General features: G+C 37.6%; 1 protein-coding gene across 21 annotated transcripts in view; it reads right to left on the bottom strand.

Moving 5' to 3' along the window:
* The window catches only part of SETD5 (SET domain containing 5), an 80,105-nt gene that overhangs the window by 25,918 nt on the left and 32,022 nt on the right, over positions 1-22,165 (bottom strand). For 5 of the 21 annotated variants that reach the window (XR_008684242.2, XM_055414383.2, XM_055414380.2 and 2 more), the window contains 17 exons: positions 19,903-19,956; positions 16,929-17,115; positions 15,890-16,114; positions 12,349-12,541; positions 11,961-12,066; positions 11,426-11,634; positions 11,029-11,087; positions 10,348-10,526; positions 9,367-9,405; positions 5,893-6,135; positions 5,182-5,330; positions 4,700-4,817; positions 3,874-3,983; positions 2,697-2,946; positions 2,233-2,316; positions 1,345-1,602; positions 350-670 (listed from right to left, as the gene is read on the bottom strand). Coding sequence is in view for 20 of the 21 variants with exons in the window: in XM_055414383.2 (XP_055270358.2) it covers positions 350-670; positions 1,345-1,602; positions 2,233-2,316; positions 2,697-2,946; positions 3,874-3,983; positions 4,700-4,817; positions 5,182-5,330; positions 5,893-6,135; positions 9,367-9,405; positions 10,348-10,526; positions 11,029-11,087; positions 11,426-11,634; positions 11,961-12,066; positions 12,349-12,440 (2,217 nt within the window). In the remaining variant the exon portion in view is untranslated. Of the gene's footprint in view, positions 1-349; positions 671-1,344; positions 1,603-2,232; positions 2,317-2,696; positions 2,947-3,873; positions 3,984-4,699; positions 4,818-5,181; positions 5,331-5,892; positions 6,136-9,366; positions 9,406-10,347; positions 10,527-11,028; positions 11,088-11,280; positions 11,322-11,425; positions 11,635-11,960; positions 12,067-12,348; positions 12,542-15,889; positions 16,115-16,271; positions 16,370-16,928; positions 17,116-19,889; positions 19,957-22,165 lie in introns of those variants that run through there. The other 16 variants (XM_055414384.2, XM_088831684.1, XM_055414390.2 and 13 more) reach the window with 12 other exon arrangements.

The following is a 22,165-nucleotide window of genomic DNA, read 5'->3' as shown; positions in this document are numbered from 1 at the left end:
AGGCAGCAGTGTAACTCACAAAGACAATCCTCATCTAGAAACTAGGACAGAGGTAGATAAAACAGCTGCAGAGAGTATGATTCGCATAATCAGAGCACAAGGGCATCTTAGCTCACCCTCTCCATGATCATTATGGGAGGAATGATTTCAGCTATCAGTAATTTAAGCTCTGTTTAAAAATTATGTGAACAAAAGTAAGGTAGCAGCATGGACTCAGGGTCTAAGCATTTTATCTCAAATCTAATAATTCGAAGACCGCTTTTTCTACCCTGAGGATTACAGACCCTTTTACTTTATGAAGGAACAGCTTATGCCAGACTACACTTAGGAAGATGGATTTGTAACTTACCTTTTTGGTTTTGGGGTATTTAGATGCAGCACGGTTGACATGGGATCCAGTAACTGATACCACGGTTGGGTCAGACCCTGTTAATTGCCTGTTTTCTCCTGAACTGTCTACATTTCCAGCTTCAGTAGGAGTTACTGAGCTGTTATTTCCCCCTTCTTCCAAGGCAGCTTGTGACAACTCTGCCTGCTGTGCAATGGCCTGCTTTTGACGCTTTAGTCTTTGGGCTGAACTGGTCCGGTACCGAGAAATTCGACTCTTCGGTCGGGGCCGAGAAGGCTTTGCTGGAGGTGGTTTGGGGACTGGTTTTTCTGCAGCAACATCCTATAACAAGAGCAAAGTTAACTGCTTACTAGAAATGTCAGCAAATATTTTATCCAGCTTCCTATTCACTTTAAGCACTCTGAGTGTTCAGTGACGAAAAAAGTGAGCATTAACAAACATTAATTTCCAATGTAATCCTTACAAAATTTATACATTTAAACCAGCCAGAAAGGCTACAGGACGATGTCTGTTACTTCTTTTCCAAAAAGTATTTATAAAATTGGTCAAAAGTCAGCTGAAAGTAGCCACCAAATCTTAGGTTCTTAACAGGGAAGGTAAATCCTCCTCTGTTTTTCCTTTAGATACTGAGGTTTTAGCTTAAGGCTTAGAATTTGTGGTTAAGATAGGAAAAGGAAGAATTAACTCTGAGGATCCTATGAAAGGTCAGGTACATAACTACGCTACAAAGATGGCCAAAGAGAAACCACAAGATCTTTATGAATTCACCACCAATAATTTATCTGACAGTAATTGTAGATAGTTCCCTTCTAATCTGAGTATCTAGCTATTCAAATTTTGTTTCCCTGAATTCCACAAATCAACTAAGTGATAAGCAAATCAGCTTATTTACTGCAAAATAAGGTAAAGCTGAAAACGCTGATTCTAGCCATTCCAAAAGATAGGTAATTGATATTAGCAAGAGTTATCTAAGGCCTGGAGTCTTTCCATCTTACTCCTGCTTGGGAAGATCTCCGGGTGTTCACTCCAACACTCTGTGGGTTGCTTGTGATGGCAATATTTGAAGCAGGGTTGCTAACTTCAGGTTCAGGGGCTTCAGTTTTTGTCTCATCTCCCAAAGGAGTCTCTGAGGTGGTGGCAGCAATCTCTATGTCAGAACTGCTTTGTTCCAAGGGCTGATCACGTCGCTTCTTTCTTTTCTCTAAGTTTTCAAAAGCATGCATGATGGCTTCAACCTTCCTATCTTCCCGGGTCTAGAAAGAAAAGACATTAGCATAGAAGGAAGCCTCTACCAGGAGAAGACAAAAGCTTTTCACAAGTATTATTAATGCAAACTGATAGACATTTATTTCAAAAGAGGTCAGCTATTTTGAAACTTTTATACAAAAGAAAAATAGCCATCAAAACTAATTTTTCTCTGCATTTGCAGAGTTAAAAAAAAAATCAAGTAGATTTTCTTCAACAGTTTCTCAAGGGCAAAAATAAACATGACTGATTGCAGCCATAAAGTAGAACTTTTGAATCCATTATGACTGCAGGTTTTGTTGGTTTTTTAAATGTCAAGTTACACAAATGTAGGAAATTACTAAGTTAGCTCAAACAAAGATATTTTGTTTCAACAAGACAGTTTTTTTGAAACCAGACTGTCAGTAAGAAACCTTTTAAAACCATCAACAGATAATAGCCACTAGAGAACTATATGTGTCTTGTGTAAAAAATAAAAATAAAATCTACTTCACAGAAAAAGCCCAAATTGTGACCTAAAGGTGATGGTATAGTAACTTATTGAAGAAACGATATAAATTATGAAGGGGCTCAAAGGGGCTCACATAACATAGGTAATAGGAATCAGCAGGGACAAAAAGATGTTAGAAGGTACCCACCCTCCTGCTATGAGCTGGGTTCTCCTGGTCATCTGCAACCTCTTCTTTCTCCTCTTCTGCTTTTTCTTCTGGATTGTCTATTTCCTTTAAGACAAAGGCAATATTCAGTTGTATTCTTAAACTCTAGGAAAAAATCAACCCTTGCTTTTTCCCTGGGAGCTTAAAACTCTCTAGAAACAATTTCCAGTGCTTTAGTGTTACTTATATGGGGATCACATGGTAAACACAGATGATAAATACAATTCACTGCACTGAAACCTGCTAAGTACCCGAAAGGATGCTCCTGATATTGTTAAAAAAAAAAAGACAAAAACAGAATGAATGAATGAATGCATACCCACCTTGATATGAAGGGTATTAAGTGTTAACATAGATTCCCTACATAAAACATGTGGCAACCTGGGATCTTCTTCATATGAAGAGGATCAACACCATAGCAACATCTTCTGACCAGGGAAGATTACCTCATGGTCACTGGATACAGTTACTTTGTCAGGAACTTGCTCTGGTTGCTGGCTGTTGTCCTCCTCAGTGGCCTCATTCTGCTGCTCCATCTCTAGCTCTTTCCGTCGTGCTTTTCTACGTCTCGTCTCTGCTCCGATGGTAGGGAGGCTTGGAGGAGGTGGGAGCGGTGGTTCTGCAGCATTGGGATTCCTTTTTTGTATAGGGCAATTCCGGTTCCCCTTGTGACATGCACAGTCCACTTTATAATTACTGCTCCAAAAAACAACCAAAAATGCCTGTCTCAGTACCCTTGAAAATCAGTTACATTATCTATTAATTATCTTGAAATCTTAGTATAGTAATTTCCTTTGGTATTATCTTTGAACAAGTTAAATAGAGTCATTGAGAGAATCCTATAAATATTTTCAATATTCTGTGTTTCTCTATATAACCCAAACTCACTCAGTGGAAAGGAAAGCAAGTCCTCACAAAATTCAATTCTCCCAACTGTCTTTATGCTATTTAAAGGCAGTGAATCCGTGACAGAGTCTGAAGTAGTCATACTTATCTTGTGTCTACCTTCACCACGTCCTCACTCTTGCCTACTGATTCCCTACCTATTATTAATACCTTTTCTTCATGTACCTGTGCCGGACATCAATTTGCTACATAGACCCTTATTGCCTAAAAGGATCAAGGCAAAAGCAGCAGTCATTTTACAAAACCCATCACATAATCATCTATGACTTGCTATCTGTTTCTCTGCATTGTCATATACAGCTGGATTATAGTGGATGATCTGAGTGGATGATGCGAGTGGAGGAGGTGAATCTTTAGATTCTTATTCTGTATGATAGCTAGTACAATAGCTGTGTGTGTAACAATAGATAACTACTAATTTCTAGGAGTGTTACATACATATTCTTTTTGTTATTCTTGCTACACAGAGGCAAAGGCCAAAACACCCTTGGTTAGAAGACTGGTAAGCAGTATCACACTATGTACCTGTCTCTCTTAAAACACCGTCCTTCTGTCTTTCCCTCCACAATTTCTAGGCAGAAAATGCATTACTCATGAAAACAAAAGGTTAAAAAAAGAAAAAGGAAATGGCAAGGCACAAAAGCAGACTGAACAGAAACAACAGCTGAAAGTGTAAGACAAGGCCACTCATGTGAGGAAAGGCTGTGGAGACCTTACCAGTTACTGTACTCATAATCAAACGCTATGGTGACCTCAGCATCCTTGGTGATAGCAGACACAGCATAGATACAGAGATGAATCATCCCATCTGCAATCATGTGTCGCACCTGTGTGAACAAGGCTAATGATTATGATTTATCAGAAACTTTCCCTAAGAGGAAAAACACCTTTTACTCAAATAATGTGTCCTCACTTAGTTATGGTAGTGTTATTCCATTTGATACTATCACACAGTAATTGCTTGAAAATTTATATTTCTTGAAATAAACAAAGAAATTTTCAGATGTTAGCAATCAGAGCAAGAACACTGATCTACATCTTAAAGTTGTTTTCTGCTGTACCAGAAAATTAAAATTCTTTGTATATAAGAAAAGCTCTGTGGATTTTCCTGCTGCATTTGATATGGCTGCACTCATTATGCACCAAATCATCAACTTTAGAAATGTCTAGAATCACTCCTTCAACCTGATTATCTAAAATCTAAAAAAATGAAACCACACACCTTAGTTTTGGCCCAATGATACATCTTTTGTATGGCAATTCTTTAATATAACCTCACTGACTTCCTATCCAGCCTAGCTCTTTCTCTTTAGCAAATGCCAACTTGCTTTTTCACATTTTTGCCTTCTCTAAAAAAAATCCACTCCTTGACCTCATCCTGTCAGAATAAATAAACGATTACTTTTGATTTTCATTTCTTACAATGAAAGATTATAACCACTATCTACAGACCTTAATCTGGATGAAGTTTTCAGACTGTTTCTTCAGTTGACTTGTCCTTTTGGTGGTTCCATTCAAAGAGAAGTTGTTACAGAAATCTTACCTCTGCATTTGGTGTACATGATCTTCTGATGAATCGAGCATCATTACCGAAAGTACGTGCGTCCACACACATCTCTACACCATTGAATTTTGAGTAGAAGAGCACAAAGGGGTATGGTCTAGGAATATAATTAAAATTCCTGTAATTCTCAACAGAAATAACAAGGCTACCCCGTGATTTCAAATATGAAGCACATGACAGAAGAGGTAACAGTCCTCTACAATGCCTAAACTTAGAAAACATCACATGCTTGTCTGCTTCTGATTAAAGAATAAGCATAAAGCAAGGAATGCTTTGCTTAGAAAGGAGTCATCACGACTTCATAGATTAAACAACTTGCAGGTTTATTTGCACTTCTCTACAAATAGCAGAGAGGCGTGAGTTTTCCTGCAAGAGCATCCTACCCACAAGGATGGCTTTTACAGCTATACTGCTCAGTTAGGCCCACTTTAGCCCTTAATACTTAATGAATGATGTCTTACTTTTTGAAGAAATGCCCATTGACCTCAAATTGCTGCCGTAACATGACTTTGCCACGATACTCTATTATAAGAGTGTCCAAAGCCAAATCTCTTGCAGCCCTCAGGATCTTCCGGTGCTTCTGAACACGAGTGACTCTTCCCAATTGTAGCTGAATAAAATCAGAGTATTAACATTAGATGATATCAACAGGAGTTAAGAAGATATTTATATTATTTCTTAATTGCAGGAAAGGCATTAATACTTTTAAGTTTTACTTGTCTCTGTTATTTAGCTCAATGATGAGACATTTTAAAATTTTATAAAATCTTAGTATTTCTAGGAAATAGGTTCTGTATAGTGAACTTGCCACCCCCTTACACCCAAAGAAAAAAAAAAATCTAAGAAAAATATGACCAAAATTTTAGTGGCTCTATGTGTAATGTAAAAGCCCAGGTTTCCATTAATCTTAATAATTCCTACTGAGGCTGTATAAATTTCCTATATCCTAATTTATCTATTTTTAATTAATAGATATATATCTTAAAGTATGTATCTGAACAGTTTTCAAGTGACCAAAACTTGCTTTTGGTTAAAGATGCTCCTCAATAGATGGCTAATTTGTTACCCTAAGGCCTAATATATTTGAAAGATAGTCTCATTTCAAAATATGTCCTTTTCCTGAGTTCTTAAAATCTCAACTAATTAGGAGTCTTTAACCCTGTGATCCTTACCTGCATTTGGGACCCAATAACTGTATTATTACAGGCCAATTCAGTCTTATTAATAGTGTCTAAAATAGCAGGTTTGCCCACAAATTCCTTATTAGAGTGTAGATGTTGTTCAAGGGCGTTCTGTACATCTGCACTGTACTGATTAGTGAAGGCTTCTTCATACTGATCAGTCCATAGTCTTATCCGATTCTCCCATCCCTCAGTTGTATTCTCATCTAAATTCTGTGCCTCAGAAGGAGAATTCTGTAGAGAACAAAGGTCAAGTAGATTAGGAGAGTTCATAAAAGGGACAGGATGGGACAGGAAGGGGTGGGGTGGGGGACTGCCAGGCTAAACATTCAGAGAAAATTAGTTTTCACTTGGCAGTTGGTGTGGCATAAGAGCAATGGCCTGGGAAGTCAGGATCTGGCTTCTATCATGGTTTTATTACCAGTAAGCTGGGAGGTTCAGTTTCCTCATTTATAAAGTGAGAAATCAATCTGGATTGCAATTCCATCCCATCACTATGATTTTATGACCATCTTTACGTCATAAAAATCAAATTTATCAGAAGAATGACATCAAGTTTGTAAGAAAATCTTCATAAAAATGAACAATAGTGATACTTCAAAATACTCACATTGTTTAAGTTTTCAGTACTTAACAAACATCAGTGTGCCATTTCCAATTGGTAGTTTTACTACTATACAGGAGTATGTTTTTGCATATCTTACTATACAATTAATATATGTTCACTTAAAAGCTACATGTGACCCAAATAAATAAGTAACTCATAATCTTGCCTCCCACAGGAAAAGCTATCATTCAGTGCATCTTTCTAGCATGCTATTTAGACACTGCAAAACAGCCACACAAAGAAGAGGTAAGGTAGGGGAGGGGCATGGGAAGATGCAGTGTAGGAAATGTTTATAATCTGCTACACTTCACTCAGAAAACCGGAAAACTGCTGCCCTCTATGACAGTACAGCACTGAGGAAACATTATCACATCTTGGCAACATCTTCCTAAATACTTTTATATGTACTTCTGCTATACAGACACAGCTGAAGTCTGATATATGATCTCCTCCATGGTGTTCACGACTTGAGGTGTTATCAGAAAACAAAACAAACACTGATAGTGATGATTTCACACTAGTGATGACTAGAAGGAAAAGACGCTAATACCAAAGCTACTTATAAATCCATGTCCACTTTAAACTTGCAAAAACAGGTATACAAAAATTAAATGTTTCCACGAACGATAAGAGAAAACACTTACACCCACTGTAACAATCGCTTTCTTTCATTTCTATGTCACTAGTTTTGATCGACTATTGTCTACCATCCTTCCCACAAAGAACAGGAAAATGGAAGAAAAACTTTAATACCACTGTTTTCCACATTACTCACTAGATTCCAAAAGGATGAACAATAAACAAAAGGATCTAACAAACACCTAAGGCCAACACATTGAGAATAGAATACTGCCTCCTTGAGGTGGACAGTAGCAGCTGAGGAAAAGAGAAAGTGCAAAACTTAAGAATTTAAGGGAGATTATAAGACTGGGGATTAGGGGTCCCCCAATAGAAGTCCCAGGTTTAAGCATCCAGCAGTGATCACTAAACTTCCGACTTGTTGAACAATGTATACTGGAAGCCTGTGCCATAGTTTTAGCTATTGTTCACTAACACAACTCTTGTCTAGTCTGCTATCATGTTCTTCTGAGTACTGGAGATGCCATCTCAGTGTGTTTAGAGCAACGGTTCTCAATCAGTGGTGATATGACACCAAGAAGACTTTTGGTAATACCTGAAGTTATTTTTGATTAATATGTGGCTTTGTTAGCACTTAGTAAATGCTAGGGATGATGCTATACAGCCTACTGTAATGCAAAAGACAGCTCTGATCCCTACAAGGAATTATTTGGTTCAAATGTTGTTGGCTCAAACAGTGTTGAGGTTAAAAAACCCTGGTTTAGACCAGTTTCCAGTAGGGAAATTCAACTTTGGGGTTAAAAAGCCAAATGATAGATTCTTCTTATTCTTATGCTATGGTTTCCACTTAGATCTTTGGTAAGGTTCTAATAATTAATTCTGAGTACAGAATTTATAACTCAGACCCATGATACAAGAATCAAAATAAACCAGTAATTTTTAATTATTTAAATTTTAACATGCTTATGGAGCTATCTGTCAACATCTAAAAAACTGCAAGCAATATTTGGTGTTAATTAGTCTTCTGGGAGAGCCAGTCAATAGCTTTCAGAAAGTTTCAAACTTCGAGAGGCAAGTTACAATTGCTGAAAGAAGAGAAAAGGGTTTAACACCTGGGATCAGGGCTATGTCTGCCCCATAAATCTATTTAAGGTCCCCTCTAAGCAAAGGTCTCCTTACAAGAGAAAGATCTAGCAAAGAAACAGTAACTGTGTTCTAAGACATTCCAGGATTCTGGTGGTCTTGGGCTCTAAGTCCTCTCCCATCTTTCATACAGATATTTACAAGTCTGTTTATGGGCATATGCAAGGTGAGGCCTTCTAATTTTATACAAAGTGCTACCTGTAATCTTTTTAAACGAGTCAATTTGGCGTTCCACATATAAATATGTATTATATCTATATTTCCTAAGAAAGCTTATTCTCACTAAAAGAGTTTAATGTTTACTCTATAATGGTTAATAAGAAAGATTCTGCTTTTATATCATTTACACATCCAGATATAAGAATATTTATAGAACTTAACTAGACCTTAATTCTAATTAAATACTTTGAAGCCATAAGTAATGGTTTGGGAGGTACGCTGTTCTACATAATCAAATAGGTAAGGGAAGATATCAGATAGTATATTCAAATTTCCTTTGGGCAAACTCTTCATCAGCTCAAAGTTCCTTTAAATATTGCACATAATTTCTCTATTATCCAACCACTATATGAAATCACGTCTCATAAGCTTTTACTTGATAACTAAAGAAAAGAAGTGCACTAACATCACCCGACCCGAGTCTTCTATACCAAGTAGATATGCCAGGAGAAAACAGTTCAAAAGTAAGTAATTCCAATAAGAATAATTCTTATCAACACTACTACTTTCCTACTGATGAAATTTATCCTTCCAACTGGTGATTAAAGTGTACATGATGCTAGGGTGAGTGCACAAGAGATTCCCCTATCACCAGAAAAGCCTCACTCCTGAGATGGAGGCCAAACATCAACCTCATTTTGTTTGGCAAAATGTCACTTACCCTGTACCCCAAGAAAAGCAGCTAATGAAATTAAAACCAGTAAATGAAGCCTGATTATAGAAAGGAAAAAGTATTTCAGAAAATGGCCAAGAAAATCCACTTTGGAGAAAGGCTCTATGAAATCTGAATGGCAACGATTAAAAACTAACAAAAAGCAGAGTCCAAGATTCCCAGACCATCAATGTCAGGAAAGAAGCTGACCAAAATGCAAGATCACAGTGAAGTAAACACAGCATCAGAGAAGAAGACCCCTTACCTTCATCCGCAAGGACTTCCGGGATCCCTCTCGAAATGCCTATCCCAAAGAGGAAAACAAGTAGAACAAAACAAAACTTGGTACCAAGAATGACAGTTATACCTATCTGAGACTAAAACTAAGGCAAGAACTAGTGTTCTAGTCTGTCCCCTTTACTCTAGGTAACAAATACAATGGAATTCCCCACAGTATTATCAAGAATAGGGGTGGCATAAGGCCAGTGAACTCTGAGGCTAATACCAATACTTTCCACTGTGAAATTAGGTAATTAATAGGGAAGAGCATGCATCACTTAAATCCTATATGCACCCCTGACACTAAAAGAAAAAGCATATAAAAATATTAAGTAAGGCTACAGATTTACCAGTTTGAAATTAAGAAGGAAATAAAGACCAATCCCCTTAACAAGGGGTGGGCAAGTCACCTAGAAGCAACAAAGTTGCTGTGATCGGGAAGAAAGAACACAAAACAGAAGAGGTTTCTTCTGGAGACTTTTTAGTTGAGAATACAGGAAAGTGACCACAACACTGAGTAAGCCTAGACCGTTCAAGAGACGTTTCCTGAATTTTTTGAAACAAGGAAAAAAACAATCAACCAACAACATGAAGTGGGCATGTACCAGCACAAGAATTTCAGACTGGGTTTTGGGGTTGAGGAGGCAGGAGATACTTTAAGGACAGTGGAAGCCTAGACTGGAGGCAGCTGTACACACGGACTTGTGCCAGGTGGGGCTGGGATTTCATACCTGGGATGTGGGGTTGGAGTAAAAGAAACTATGTGCCAGCTGTGATGGTATGGAGTGGCAGAAAAGAGGTTGATCTGTATGTTTGTAACACAGATTAGCTGATTTTCGCAAACAGAGCAGAAGTGGCCCATCAAACATCTGAATCAAATTTCTTAAAAGAATTTTGGTGTATTCTTCATCCAACATTTGGGCTATTTGAGACATATTTCTATTTAAGATACTTTTACCCTCCATACCTTGATTTTCTTCGTCTTTGGTGCTGCACGACCCTTTTCTGGACTCTTTTTCCGCTTCTTGGGTTTGGTTCTTCTAACAGTTAAGGTGATGCTTGTAGGTGTGTGCTGTGTTGCTGTATACAACACAGTGGAAGGAGAAAGCTCCTCATCCCAGCTTTCTGTTGCACTGCTATCCCCACCTGAAAAAAGGTCAGTTCACAGTGCATAAGAATCCTAAGCACATTAAAAACAGCTCATTCCTTTAGACCTAGCCCATACTCAGTAAGTCATTACTTCTACTAACTCTATTAGAACATATATACTACAATTCATATGAAAACAAAATTCTACCTGTATCTTTCTCACTAAGCATACAAACTCTATTCTCTATACATACTTCCCCCCTTGAATTCGGTCCCCAAGCCCTGTGCCTCGATGTGTATGTAACACAGAAAAGGATCTGTCCTTAGGTGTGTGTGTGTGCACTCACAAGGAATATTTTGATCAGTATAGGCCTAAACTGTCGATTCTGGATACAATTAATTCTTAACAACAGAATTACAACGGTTTTTGAGAAGACTTCAATGACTGTCCATGAAAAGCACTGGGGATTAAGGGAACTTTCAAGGGGTTCTTAGGATGAATATTAAAACCAAAAAATAGTATGTGTCAAAACATGGGCCTAACCCATCTTCGGCTTACCTGATATGTTGTCCTGCTTCCGCCGATGAAGTCTAATAACCTTCCCCCTGCTCATTCCCCTAAAGAGGGAAAACAAACTTAAAGTAGTCCTTCCAACAGCATGCAGCACATCATCGTACACATGGGAGAAGTGTCTCTGCACATACTACCCCCTTCCTCCCACCTACCAAATGTTTCCAGGACATTAAATTTCATATCAAATTCAATAGCTTTAAGATCAATCTCTCATTCCTTGTTGTCAGCAATTCTCACCTAGTGCAGAGAATTCGAGCCAAGGAGCACTAAGGAATCATCTACATTAACAAACACAAGAAAGAATACTTTGAGCTTTTCCCTACTAATAAGAAACCCTAATCCCAGTAACCCAGGGTTGGATTTAGACGGAACACGATCTTACCTGCACTTGTCACAGTTGAGAAGGAAGCCATCCTGAGAAAGACCACAAGGACACCAGGAAGGAACAGTCTCTCCTTCAGAGTTCGGGCTGTCTCCACAGCGTTCCTCTACGGGCGACGGCAGGCCATTCAGGTCAGAACGAGGGATGATCGTCTGGACAGGGGGAGAAGCAGGAGGTGTCGGAGGAGGAGGGGCTCCGTAATTATGATCCTGAAAATAAGATTTTTTAAATCAACAGTGTCCAAACACTGGCCCCTCTCTCCCCTAAAGTATGGTACATATGGAAAGAAAGAAGAAAGTAGTACCCTTCGTTTTTTGGCTTCAACCAGGAAAGTGATAAAACAAAATGCCAAGGTCAACTGGGACATAAAAACAAGAACAATGATGCAGGGCTAGACGTCCGCTGGAGGCAGGGAAGTGCAAAAGGGGCAACTTCGTCATGCTGCATATAAACATTTCAAGAAAGTCACAATGTATAAGAATGGATTACACTCCAGGAAGATCACTGCTCTGGAGAGAAATAAATGCATACTCACAGCATAAGGCAGTCCTCGACACCCATGCCTCTGAGTGGTCCCATAATTATGAGTGGAATACACGCTCTTCTCATTAACTGCTGGACTAGCCTCCACAGATTCAGGGCTGCACAAAGGCGAAAAGCAACGCATGATAGCATAACACCTAATCTTTCCTTAAACTATGACTTAACTTCCCATTCTAACCCCTCCTCTTTCCACAACCACCAGCCACTAGAGTAAGAGAAAGAACTCAGTGAAACAATCTGATCAACATAACTAGGCCTATAAATAACAGTAGGAGTGTTATTAAATGTGGATTTGTGTGTAACATGAAGCCAGTATAGGCAGATGTCTCAAAGCAGGCACCTGGGATACAAGGTGTCCCTAATGACAAACACAAACGTACCAGCTGAGCAGGGAGTTTCCCCTAGAGAAGCCACTCTGGGCTGGTTTAGACTCAGAACTATTCTTCTTAATTGGATCTCTTAATACTTCCATGAAACCTCACATGACATTTGCAGTGAGTGAGATGATGAAAGTGCCTTCTGCACTGCCCCAGGGACCAGGCCCTCTTCCATTCACTACCAAGACAGGATACCCTGAAGAAAGTACAGGTAAAAACAATGGCATCTTATATTTATCATACCTCTCATCTTGATGAACCCCCAAACACCTTCCACATATTATGAATAATAATTTCTCATCCACCAATGACATGCAAGCATATCAAGGACACAATTATTTAATAGCTGCATGGTAATACCACAGAACTTCAAACTAATCAAACCTGCACTCAGAAGTTTATTCTAGTGACAAATAACAACAGTAGTACTAACTACCATTCTGAATTGTCTATTATTTTCTAGGAGATTTATAGTATTAATTTGTTTACTCTGCAACTACTACACATGGTAAAGAGCACCCCATTTTTACAGAATGTGAAGTTGAGGTGGTGATATTATATAACTTTGCCAAGGTCACACAGTCAATGTGTGACTCCAAAGTCTGTGCTCTTTCCACTATACCTAACTAGTTTGGAAACCAGGGTAACTTTCTTTCTTTAAAGAAAATGATCTAAGATCTTAAGTAACCAGGCTTATTGAGAAGCTTGGTTGAGTATCTTTCTGTACCGACATTGAGTGGAAAATAAAACTGTTTAAGCACAATTTATTAATATAAAATAATTATAAATGTGTTTTAAGTTAAGAAATTTAATGTAAGCCCTTATTTAATAATAAAAAGATAGAGGTGGCTAAGGGCAAAATTCAAGTTCTGGGGCAAAAAGAACTTAACTGATTGCTTAGGTAACTGGTTAGGTTTTGGAGAATTCTGAAAGATAATTAAGGAATGCAACTGTTTGACTTTGCAAAACTGAATAATGGATTATTTGTCATTTAAATTAACTAGGAAACTAGCACTGAGATTCACAAGTTAGAAACTCCAAAGACACACATAACTCAGCCTTGGTGATTGATCAAAGGGTCTTTTAGGGAATCAAATGATGAATACTGTTTGTTTCACGTAATAAACATTTTTCCTGCTTGGAAATATACATAATATAGGACTTTGTGGGAATAAAGTGTGCAGTTCAATGTGGTGCAAAGTCAGCTGAGAAGTGAGGGATAAAAGAAAAGTCTGAGATATGTATCCAACTCACCCAGTTATATGCTCCAAAACTGTGAGAAGGGATCTTATAAATAACAGCAAAGGTAATTTCTAGGTGAAGAAGAACTTTAGACACAGGAAAGTATTCTCTGTTAGTGAAGTGCATGCATTTTATTACTTAAAGAGTGTCTGCAAGATGGGAACTGGGCAGGGGTGGGGGGGAATACATCAAGAATGCAGGTCAGTATTCTTGAGAAATAGATGATCTGAATATGGCTCACTGAGAGGCAATCAGCTCTGATTATTAGGAAACAGGTGGAGTTTCCTAAATGAAACCAAAGGCAAACAAGCATTAATAAAATGAAGGTAGAATTTAGTTTCTATGATGGACAGTTAAGAGAAAGTAATAACTTTATACAGCATTGTTAATTTACTACATAAGTAAGTATTTCAAAGAGCTGTACATATTTTACGTAAGAGATTTTGTACCACTGAACACATGGGGTGAAACATGACAGTTGTTTATTAGAAATGGATTTTTTTTTTGGACGGGATAAAAGAAAGTGGCATGAGATAAAAGATGGCCATGGAGATGGAGCTATGCCGGTTGTATCTTACCCATCTCCAAACTGGGTAAATATGAACATATGCACTTCACGTGCAAGTCTAGGGAATAAAAATAAAATGTATATTGTGTAGGTTAAAAGGCCATCCCACTGTCATAATACTTTGTAGTTAAGCATAGCATTTAATATATTTATGTGTGACAAATACTAAAAATTTAAGCTCATTATTTTGATGAGGAAACTTTGCAATTTCCATACTGGTTACAGATTAAATGCATAATTACATGTTGACAGGTAACTATAGGATTTCCTAGGATATTCCTTGACATATACACATATACCAGATCTCTATATTTTAAAATATGGATAAAGAATCTGAGTATTAGGTTTGCATCTCTTTATTAGCCAATTATTTTATGCAAATGCAACTGTAGCCTTTCTTCCCCTATGTTTAAACATCTATGACAGTCGGGCACATACACAGAAGCCATGCTCACAACAGATATACTCCATCAATTGTGTTTTAAGTACAGTGTGCAACCTGCTGTTATAACACTACCTCTGAAATTCATTTATGGCAGGACAGTAAACTCTGAAAAGTCTTTCCTTCTATTGTTACATCTAGAGGTTTTCCTACAAATATACAAAAAATACAAAAACAAAACATAATGTACACCATTGCCATCAGATTTAAAATCCCATAAAGTAAGGTCAAGGTCTTTTTACTTAGTTGAGTATATTGCCATTAATACCAGGTTTAATCTCAGAGTGTCCAGAACAGTGGAATATGCGTGACAGTGACATACGCATAATGAAGCATTAACAGATCTCATCAACGATTTAACAGAAATGATATATAAGCTAATTGTTGACATTCTCTGGCCTTGTAGGGATACAAAATGAAAAACTGGAAAATTAGCTATGACTACAGTAGCGGAAATCTGTCTAGAGATCATAGATGAAAATGTTTCACGAGATAGAAACACTGTAGTCAAATTTTTAGGCCAGAAATATGTTTTTATTATTTCTGGACTCCCTAAGCTACAGTTATGGGTAGTTACCTCTGTACTCTGGAAAGAATACATGTTTTAAGAATAATTGTTTTAGGTCTTTTTCTTAGCTACTAATCCCAATCTTGTTGAGTTAATCAACACTGAATTTTTTTGTTGTTGTTGAAATTTCTCACAAATGTTAGAGTTGTCTACCTATACAGTTTGTAAGTCATTCCATATGGGAGGCTAGTGGTTGACTTTATACAAATCCATTAACATTATACAATTACCTACTGATACAGTTAAGTTTTTAAGTACTTCGGTCTGGGAAACAGTTATAAAATTGGAAGCTTCAGCTATTGGTGTAACTAAATCTCTTTGGCATGCAAAAAAATAAAAACAAAACAGGAAAAACGGTTCTGGAAGTAACACAATCCACCCTTTCCCACCCCCCACCCTCCATCTTCTTTTTTATATGGGAATAAGGCCAAAAACTGCTTTCAATTACAGACTACCCCAGAATATAACAGACTGCCTCTTAGGGTAGCTTCATTTTAAGTCTTCCTCTTTAAGGAAGTCATCAAACAATTATTCTAGGTGGCTTTGTCAAGAAATACACATGCTCTTTACTAATATTCTCAGTTTTTAGGAAGAAAACCACTATTATCAGGGATGCAGTCGAACCCAGAGTTTTGGAACAGTTTCTTTACTTTGCTGAAGGGGAAAGAATCCCCAGGGACTGTGAAAATGGCAAGAGAAACAGGGGAATTAGAGCAACACCCACCTCACTCAAGAAGTGGCTGTGGGATCAAGAGTCTGAACTGGACCTGAACATATTCAAAACACCAGGATTTTTCCAGCCCAGACCCTAATCCCTGGTACTGCCTGGAATAGACTTGGCTTCTGGGGGTGTGCTGCCCCCTAGGCCCCTTGGGTCTCTTTCGCTGGACTTTCACATCCTGGTGTAGTGCCACTTCGTCTTGAAAGGTAGGGGGCTTCCACTTCCTTTCTGTAAGCAAGGAAGATTGGGTACAAGGGAGGTAAAAGGACAAGAGGGGGAATCTGTGAGCAGGGGGAATCTCGGACAACTTAAAAGAGAAGGGATACAAAAGGCTAAAAATTTTAAAACTGTGAATAATATATAAAGTTTTATAATGAAGGCCTACCTTCATTGCCATTTGGCATTTAAATTCTTCAAGAATTGAGAGTCTATTTTAGGGATTGGACTTTTCGACAAATTCTGAATTCCTAAAGCTGCTCTTAGCTGAAAAAAAAGTTTGGTACCACTGATTTTGAAGGTCCTCTTTCTAGGCAATGAATATTATAAAAAACAGGTGACACTACTTTCCACATTTTCTATCCCAAATATCAGAAGGTCTAAGTAACCTGCCCATACGGTAGCAGCCCCTTTACTCTAGAACAATGAGAAGTACATAGGAAGAGGCCTTCAAGGAAAATCAGCAGGAGAGAACTCCTCCTTATCCTCCATTCATCACATAATCATTAACTCTACAGAAGCAGGTAGTGACACCTACTTATTTCAATCTTCCTTACCCAGCAAAACAAATGAAAATAATCACTATCTTGAAAATTTAATTCTATTATTTACTTAGAAATACCTCCCCCCTCCCAAATTCTTTTCCTCCCCCTTCTAATTCTTTTTTGCCTCCAGCTTCTACAGGGGAAAGGGAATGGTCTAATGTCATTTATAATGGGCTAGGCTTGGGTGTAGAAAATACTACATATTTACTATTAGATGCCCATAAGAAATCTGTCTTGATACAAACTGGTAATGTACCTACTACCTAGGAAGCAGCACTTACTCTGATCCAGCAGCCATATCTGAGTAGGATGTATCTGGTGTGGTGACTCCCAGAGGGATTGCAATGCTCATGACGTCCAACACAGCAGAGAGTGGAAATCACGGGGTCCAATTATTGGAGACTGGCCACTCTGAGAGTGGGGGTGAGCTGCAGAGCCTCAACCAACATGTTATGGACATGAGGAATCCTAGCACAGAAAATGAAAGTATCTAGTAACCAGACAGTTCTTTAAATTTATTGCAAATGCTAATGAATATTTTTCTATTTTTTTTTTGAACGGAGTTTTTAAGGGATAGATATAAAATACAAGGAATCAGCATTGTCTGTGTTTACTATGCTCTGCATTAATGTTCCACCAAGTGAGGTAACAAAAATTATGCTTTCATTTCTGTTTTTATTTTTTCTTTTCCGATAAAGTAAAAAGTTATAGTCTGCTCATTAATGAGCACATTTCTCCCATTCTACAACTGCTTACCAAACAAGATGTTCTAGGCCCTAACTAATGAGTTTTAAGTCAGATAATGATCAAAAGAATTATCACAGTTTAATGTTATTCCTTCCAAATTAAATAGGATGATAAAAGTGATCAATTTATTTATATTTGACTGAAAATAGCTGCTTTTTATTGCCTTCTTTTGACACAGAATACCCTTTTACTACTTTTAAACTTTTTAAATAACTAATTTGGGGAGAAGATGTAATGATTAACTATATTTGTAAGGTGATATCCACCGCTACGTATGAATAAAAACATAAAACACAAAGTGTACAGTTTTATGATAAAAATTAGAAAACACTGCATGGAAAAGCACTGAGGATACCTTGAGTTGGTGACCACAGCCAGCAGAATTTGGGAACAGAAAGACAAACTCAGTAACATAAACAAACAAAAGTAGATTAAGAGACTTGGAAGTATGGTGCAAGGGAAAAAGTGTACTCTGATTTTTACATTAGTGATTTTACAGCTTTGTTTAAAAAAAAAAATCATTAAAAGAATGGAACAAGTATTTTATGTGGGAGGAAAGAAACTCAATGTGACTGTAAAGGTTCAGGTTAACAAAGGTTTTTGCAAAAAAGAAAAAAAAAAACTACAGTAAGAAGTCATGGTTGATAAACTGATTCATGATAAGATAAATACACAGTAGAAAATGATTATTTACACTAAAAAATTAATTCAAATGAAAAGTAATAGCATATTAATTGAGTCAATTCGGGAGATTAATACAAATTTTAAAATGATAAGATGATCTGAGATGCTTGACTCTTATTTTGAAATATGAAGCAAATTAATGTGGAAAAGAAAACCAACTGTGAACAGTGAATCAGGCCAAGATTTTGAAGAACACATAAAAATAATATTCCTCTTTTATATCATTATTTTAAAGTGCTAGAACAGCTGTAAGCTAAGTAGTCTCCCTGCCATCTACACTTGAAAGAGCTGGATCTCACCAATGGATCTAGGACTCTCCAAAATCTGGGTATGGCAATACACTTGCTCCTACTCAGCTTGGGGTAACATATTCAACTTGAGACTGAAATTAAAAAGGAAGATCTTCTTGTCTATTGTTCTTACAGCTTGTTAAAAAAAAAGTGACTAGCATAACTTTCTGCTTTTGGGCCCATCCTACACATAAATGTTTCTTTTCCCTAACAATATATTCAAACAGAGTAGATCTGTATACCCTCTGAGCCTCTGGGAAACTGAAATAAAATCTGCAAAAAACAGAAAAGAGTATACTTATCAAATAAGCCCAAAAGGGCATTTTTGAACTTTGGGAGCTGTTGGTTGCAACTCTTTCTCTATTTGATATCACTGTATAATTATCGAATTAAAAACAAAACCAAAAAATCCAAAGGCTACTTAATAACCAGAACACAATCTAATAATAATCATACTGCTGCTGCTGCTAGGTTGCTTCAGTCATGTCTGACTGTGTGCGACCCCAAAGATGGCAGCCCACCACGCTCCCCCGTCCCTGGGATTCTTCAGGCAAGAACAGTGGAGTGGGTTGCCATTTCCTTCTCCAATGCATGAAAGTGAAAAGTGAAAGTGAAATCGCTCAGTCCTGTCCGACTCTTCCCGACCCCATGAACTGCAGCCTACCAGGCTCCTCTGCCCATGGGATTTTCCAGGCAAGAGTACTGGAGTGGGTTGCCATTGCCTTTTCCGAATAATCACACTACCCTTGACCAATACTGGAATCCAAATCACGTGTTATACTTCAGTAAAGAACCCAACCCCGATTACTCAATACCACAAAAAAATCCTGTCACAGCCATTACTGTTATATAACCATAAAAAAATGCAGGTATCTAGATAAAAGAAAACTTTTTTGTAGTTTTACATGACCACTTCCACTCTTCTGATGAAGGCTTTTTAGATTAGCATGGTTATCTTGCTTCAAGTAATACTTTTATAATATTGGGCCTTTTTAATAATAATAAAAAAGATGGCAAAACCAAATTTCTCATATAACCCTGGGCCTAGTTCCTCTTCTAATTAACATGTAAAATGTAGCTATTAAAACGTTAACTGAAGACTTCTAGCATTATCTATATGCAATATGTAATTATAATTACTCTAGTTTTATAACATAAGGCAACAGGCTCCTACTACAGTTTACAAAGCTTAGTAGTTATAGCAGTTACTAACTTATCACACAGTTTGGAGATATGTCCTAGAAAGAGTGATAAGAATTAACATCTCTTTGTGGAACAGTTTCAAGATTTCTTTTACTTGTTAATTTGTCTCTATTCCTACCAAAATATAAACTCAATTAGGACAAGGATTTATGTGTTTTATCCGCTGCTATAGTTCCAAAGTCTAGAACAAGTATTTGAGAATACTTCCTGGCACAGAGATTTTTGAAAATATTTGCTGAATAAATTATGATCACTATTACATCAAAATTAAAGTTTCAGTATTCATTAAAGGGCAAAAGTTAAAACAAAAGAATTTACTTGGCTCAGTCACCTTTTTATAGACCTCTGAAGTCCCCCAAAATTATCTGCCAGTAGCTGTGAAGACCTAGAAAAAGTGGAGAAATGAATTAGTATAGACATAAATAACAAAGATGGACACACAGCATGGAATTCTAGAGAAATAATATATTAATGGCAATTTTGTTTCATTTCTGCTGTGTTCCATTTAGTACTATATCTTTGTCCTTTAACCTTGTTACATTATTTTCCTGTAAACCCAGAACCTAAATAAAAGGTAGAAAAGGTAATTGTCTTTGAGTTAAGAAGTGGTAAGTACTGTCTTTGGGTGATCCTTTTCTTTACATCCAATTAGAATTCTCTTCCAACAGAAGATGAGATGGTTGGATGGCTTCACCGACTCCATGGACATGAGTTTGAGCAAGCTCTGGGAGTTGGTGAAGAACAGGGAAGCTGGTGTGCTGCAGTCCACGGGGTCGCAAAGAGATGGACATGACTGAGCGACTGAACTGAACTGAATGTATTTACTGTTTTTCCTTTGTTTGCTTGTGCTTTTGGTGTCGTATCTAAGAATCCATTTCCAAATCTAAGATCATGAAGATTTACGCTTGTGCTGTCTTTTAAGAACTCTGTAGCTGGTTTTTGGCCTAGTGGAGATGTGAATAGATGCAGAGGGGAATCCCAAACATGGAATTGATTGTTGCTCACTTAATAAATTTAGTTATATCTCAAAAAAAAAAAAAAAAATAGAATTCTCTTCCATTTCCCAAAGGATTTGTTCTTTTTCTCTCTGAGAAGGTGCTTCTTTCCTGACACATTCCTAAATTCACAGGCTTTTCTTGAATCAAGTTCATGTGTTCTCCAGTCGGACAGGGACTCACCAGCATCTATTAAAGCTCATATTACTCTTTTCTTCCCCCAACACACCTCTCCATCCTCTTATCCTACTACAGAATAAGTGACAAGAGTCAAGTTCTCAACTACACAACGGAAGACATGTAGAAAATAGAGCTCTAATTTGCTTTCTACACTTTAAAAAGAAAAGGAAAACAGGTGATGACCTAGGATTTTGGGGAGGGGGACAAAGTCAATTTAACAGTAGCCTGAAAAGGGTATCAATATCTGAAGTGTTAATATATCACATATGTGAAAATAGTTATTTGAGGGATTCCAGTACCAAGCAGTAGAGTCAATGTTCTTTATGCTGATACCATATGGATTTCTAACTTGATAAAAACTGGAAAATAAATTATTCTTCAGAAACCATTTTAAAAGACCATACTCAGAACGATCCAAATGAAAGGCACGAGGGTAAAGTGAAGTGGCTCAGTCCTGTCCGACTCTTTGCAACCCCATAGACTGTAGCCTGCCATGCTCCTTCATCCATGGGATTTTACAGCCAAGAGTACTGGAGTGGGTAGCCATTTCCTTCTCCAGAGGATCTTCCCGACCCAGGGATCAAACCCAGGTCTCCTGCATTGGAGGCAGATGCTTTACCGCCTGAGCCACCAGGGAAGTCATGAAAACGAAAAGCATGAAGGTAACAGTAGACAAAAGGAAGAAATTACATCAAGGAAGAAATACACTCCTTTAGCAACAAAAATAAAGAAAAAAAATGACAGGACTAAAAAGAGAAATAATACATGAGTATACAGCAGGGGGAAAATGAATGCTCTGGAATTTCAATTTAACTACAATCAGAACACTCCACCAGAACCCCCAGGAACAGTAATAAATTCTTAGACTCAAAAACACAACCAGCTTGTCTCCCAGTCCTGAGTATTCTTTGAGAAGTCACCATTTATTGATACATAGAGTTTCTAAGGAAAATGCTGTTAAGAACATGCCAGAAATGGTTTATAATTACTCGTGTCTTTTTAATTGGGTTCAGAAATGGTCTCTGCATTTGTCATTCGGACAGTCTCTTCTCTACATGACTTGCTGAAAGCACAAGACCCGTGTGATCTGTCAGGTCACTCTCAGAGAAGACAGACAATAAGTGTTTTAAGAACAACTCCAACAGAGATTTCAGAAAAAGAAATTGCATCAGCCAGGTGAGCCGGAAGCAGCTGGCAGACAAGAGTCCAATAAACAGCCAATCCGATGAAAGAAATTCAGAACAAATCTGCTTCAGTAATCCTGTGAAGAGGACTGGCAGGAAGAGGAGTGCCGCTTCAGAAAAAGAACAGGCCTCATATGCTTCAGACAGTCTTTGTACTGTGGCTGTGGACCTTGGCCATTCTCCCAGAAATGATGCAATCCTGATGAACAAGATCTGCTGCCAGAGAAACAATTGT

This window comes from Moschus berezovskii, chromosome 24 (genome assembly GCF_049115385.1).
Source record: "Moschus berezovskii isolate FMDL1 chromosome 24, NW_MosBer_1.0, whole genome shotgun sequence".
NCBI lineage: Eukaryota > Metazoa > Chordata > Mammalia > Artiodactyla > Moschidae > Moschus > Moschus berezovskii.
Note: the sequence above shows the minus strand (reverse complement) of the source record. Positions and strands in the feature narration are given on the sequence as shown.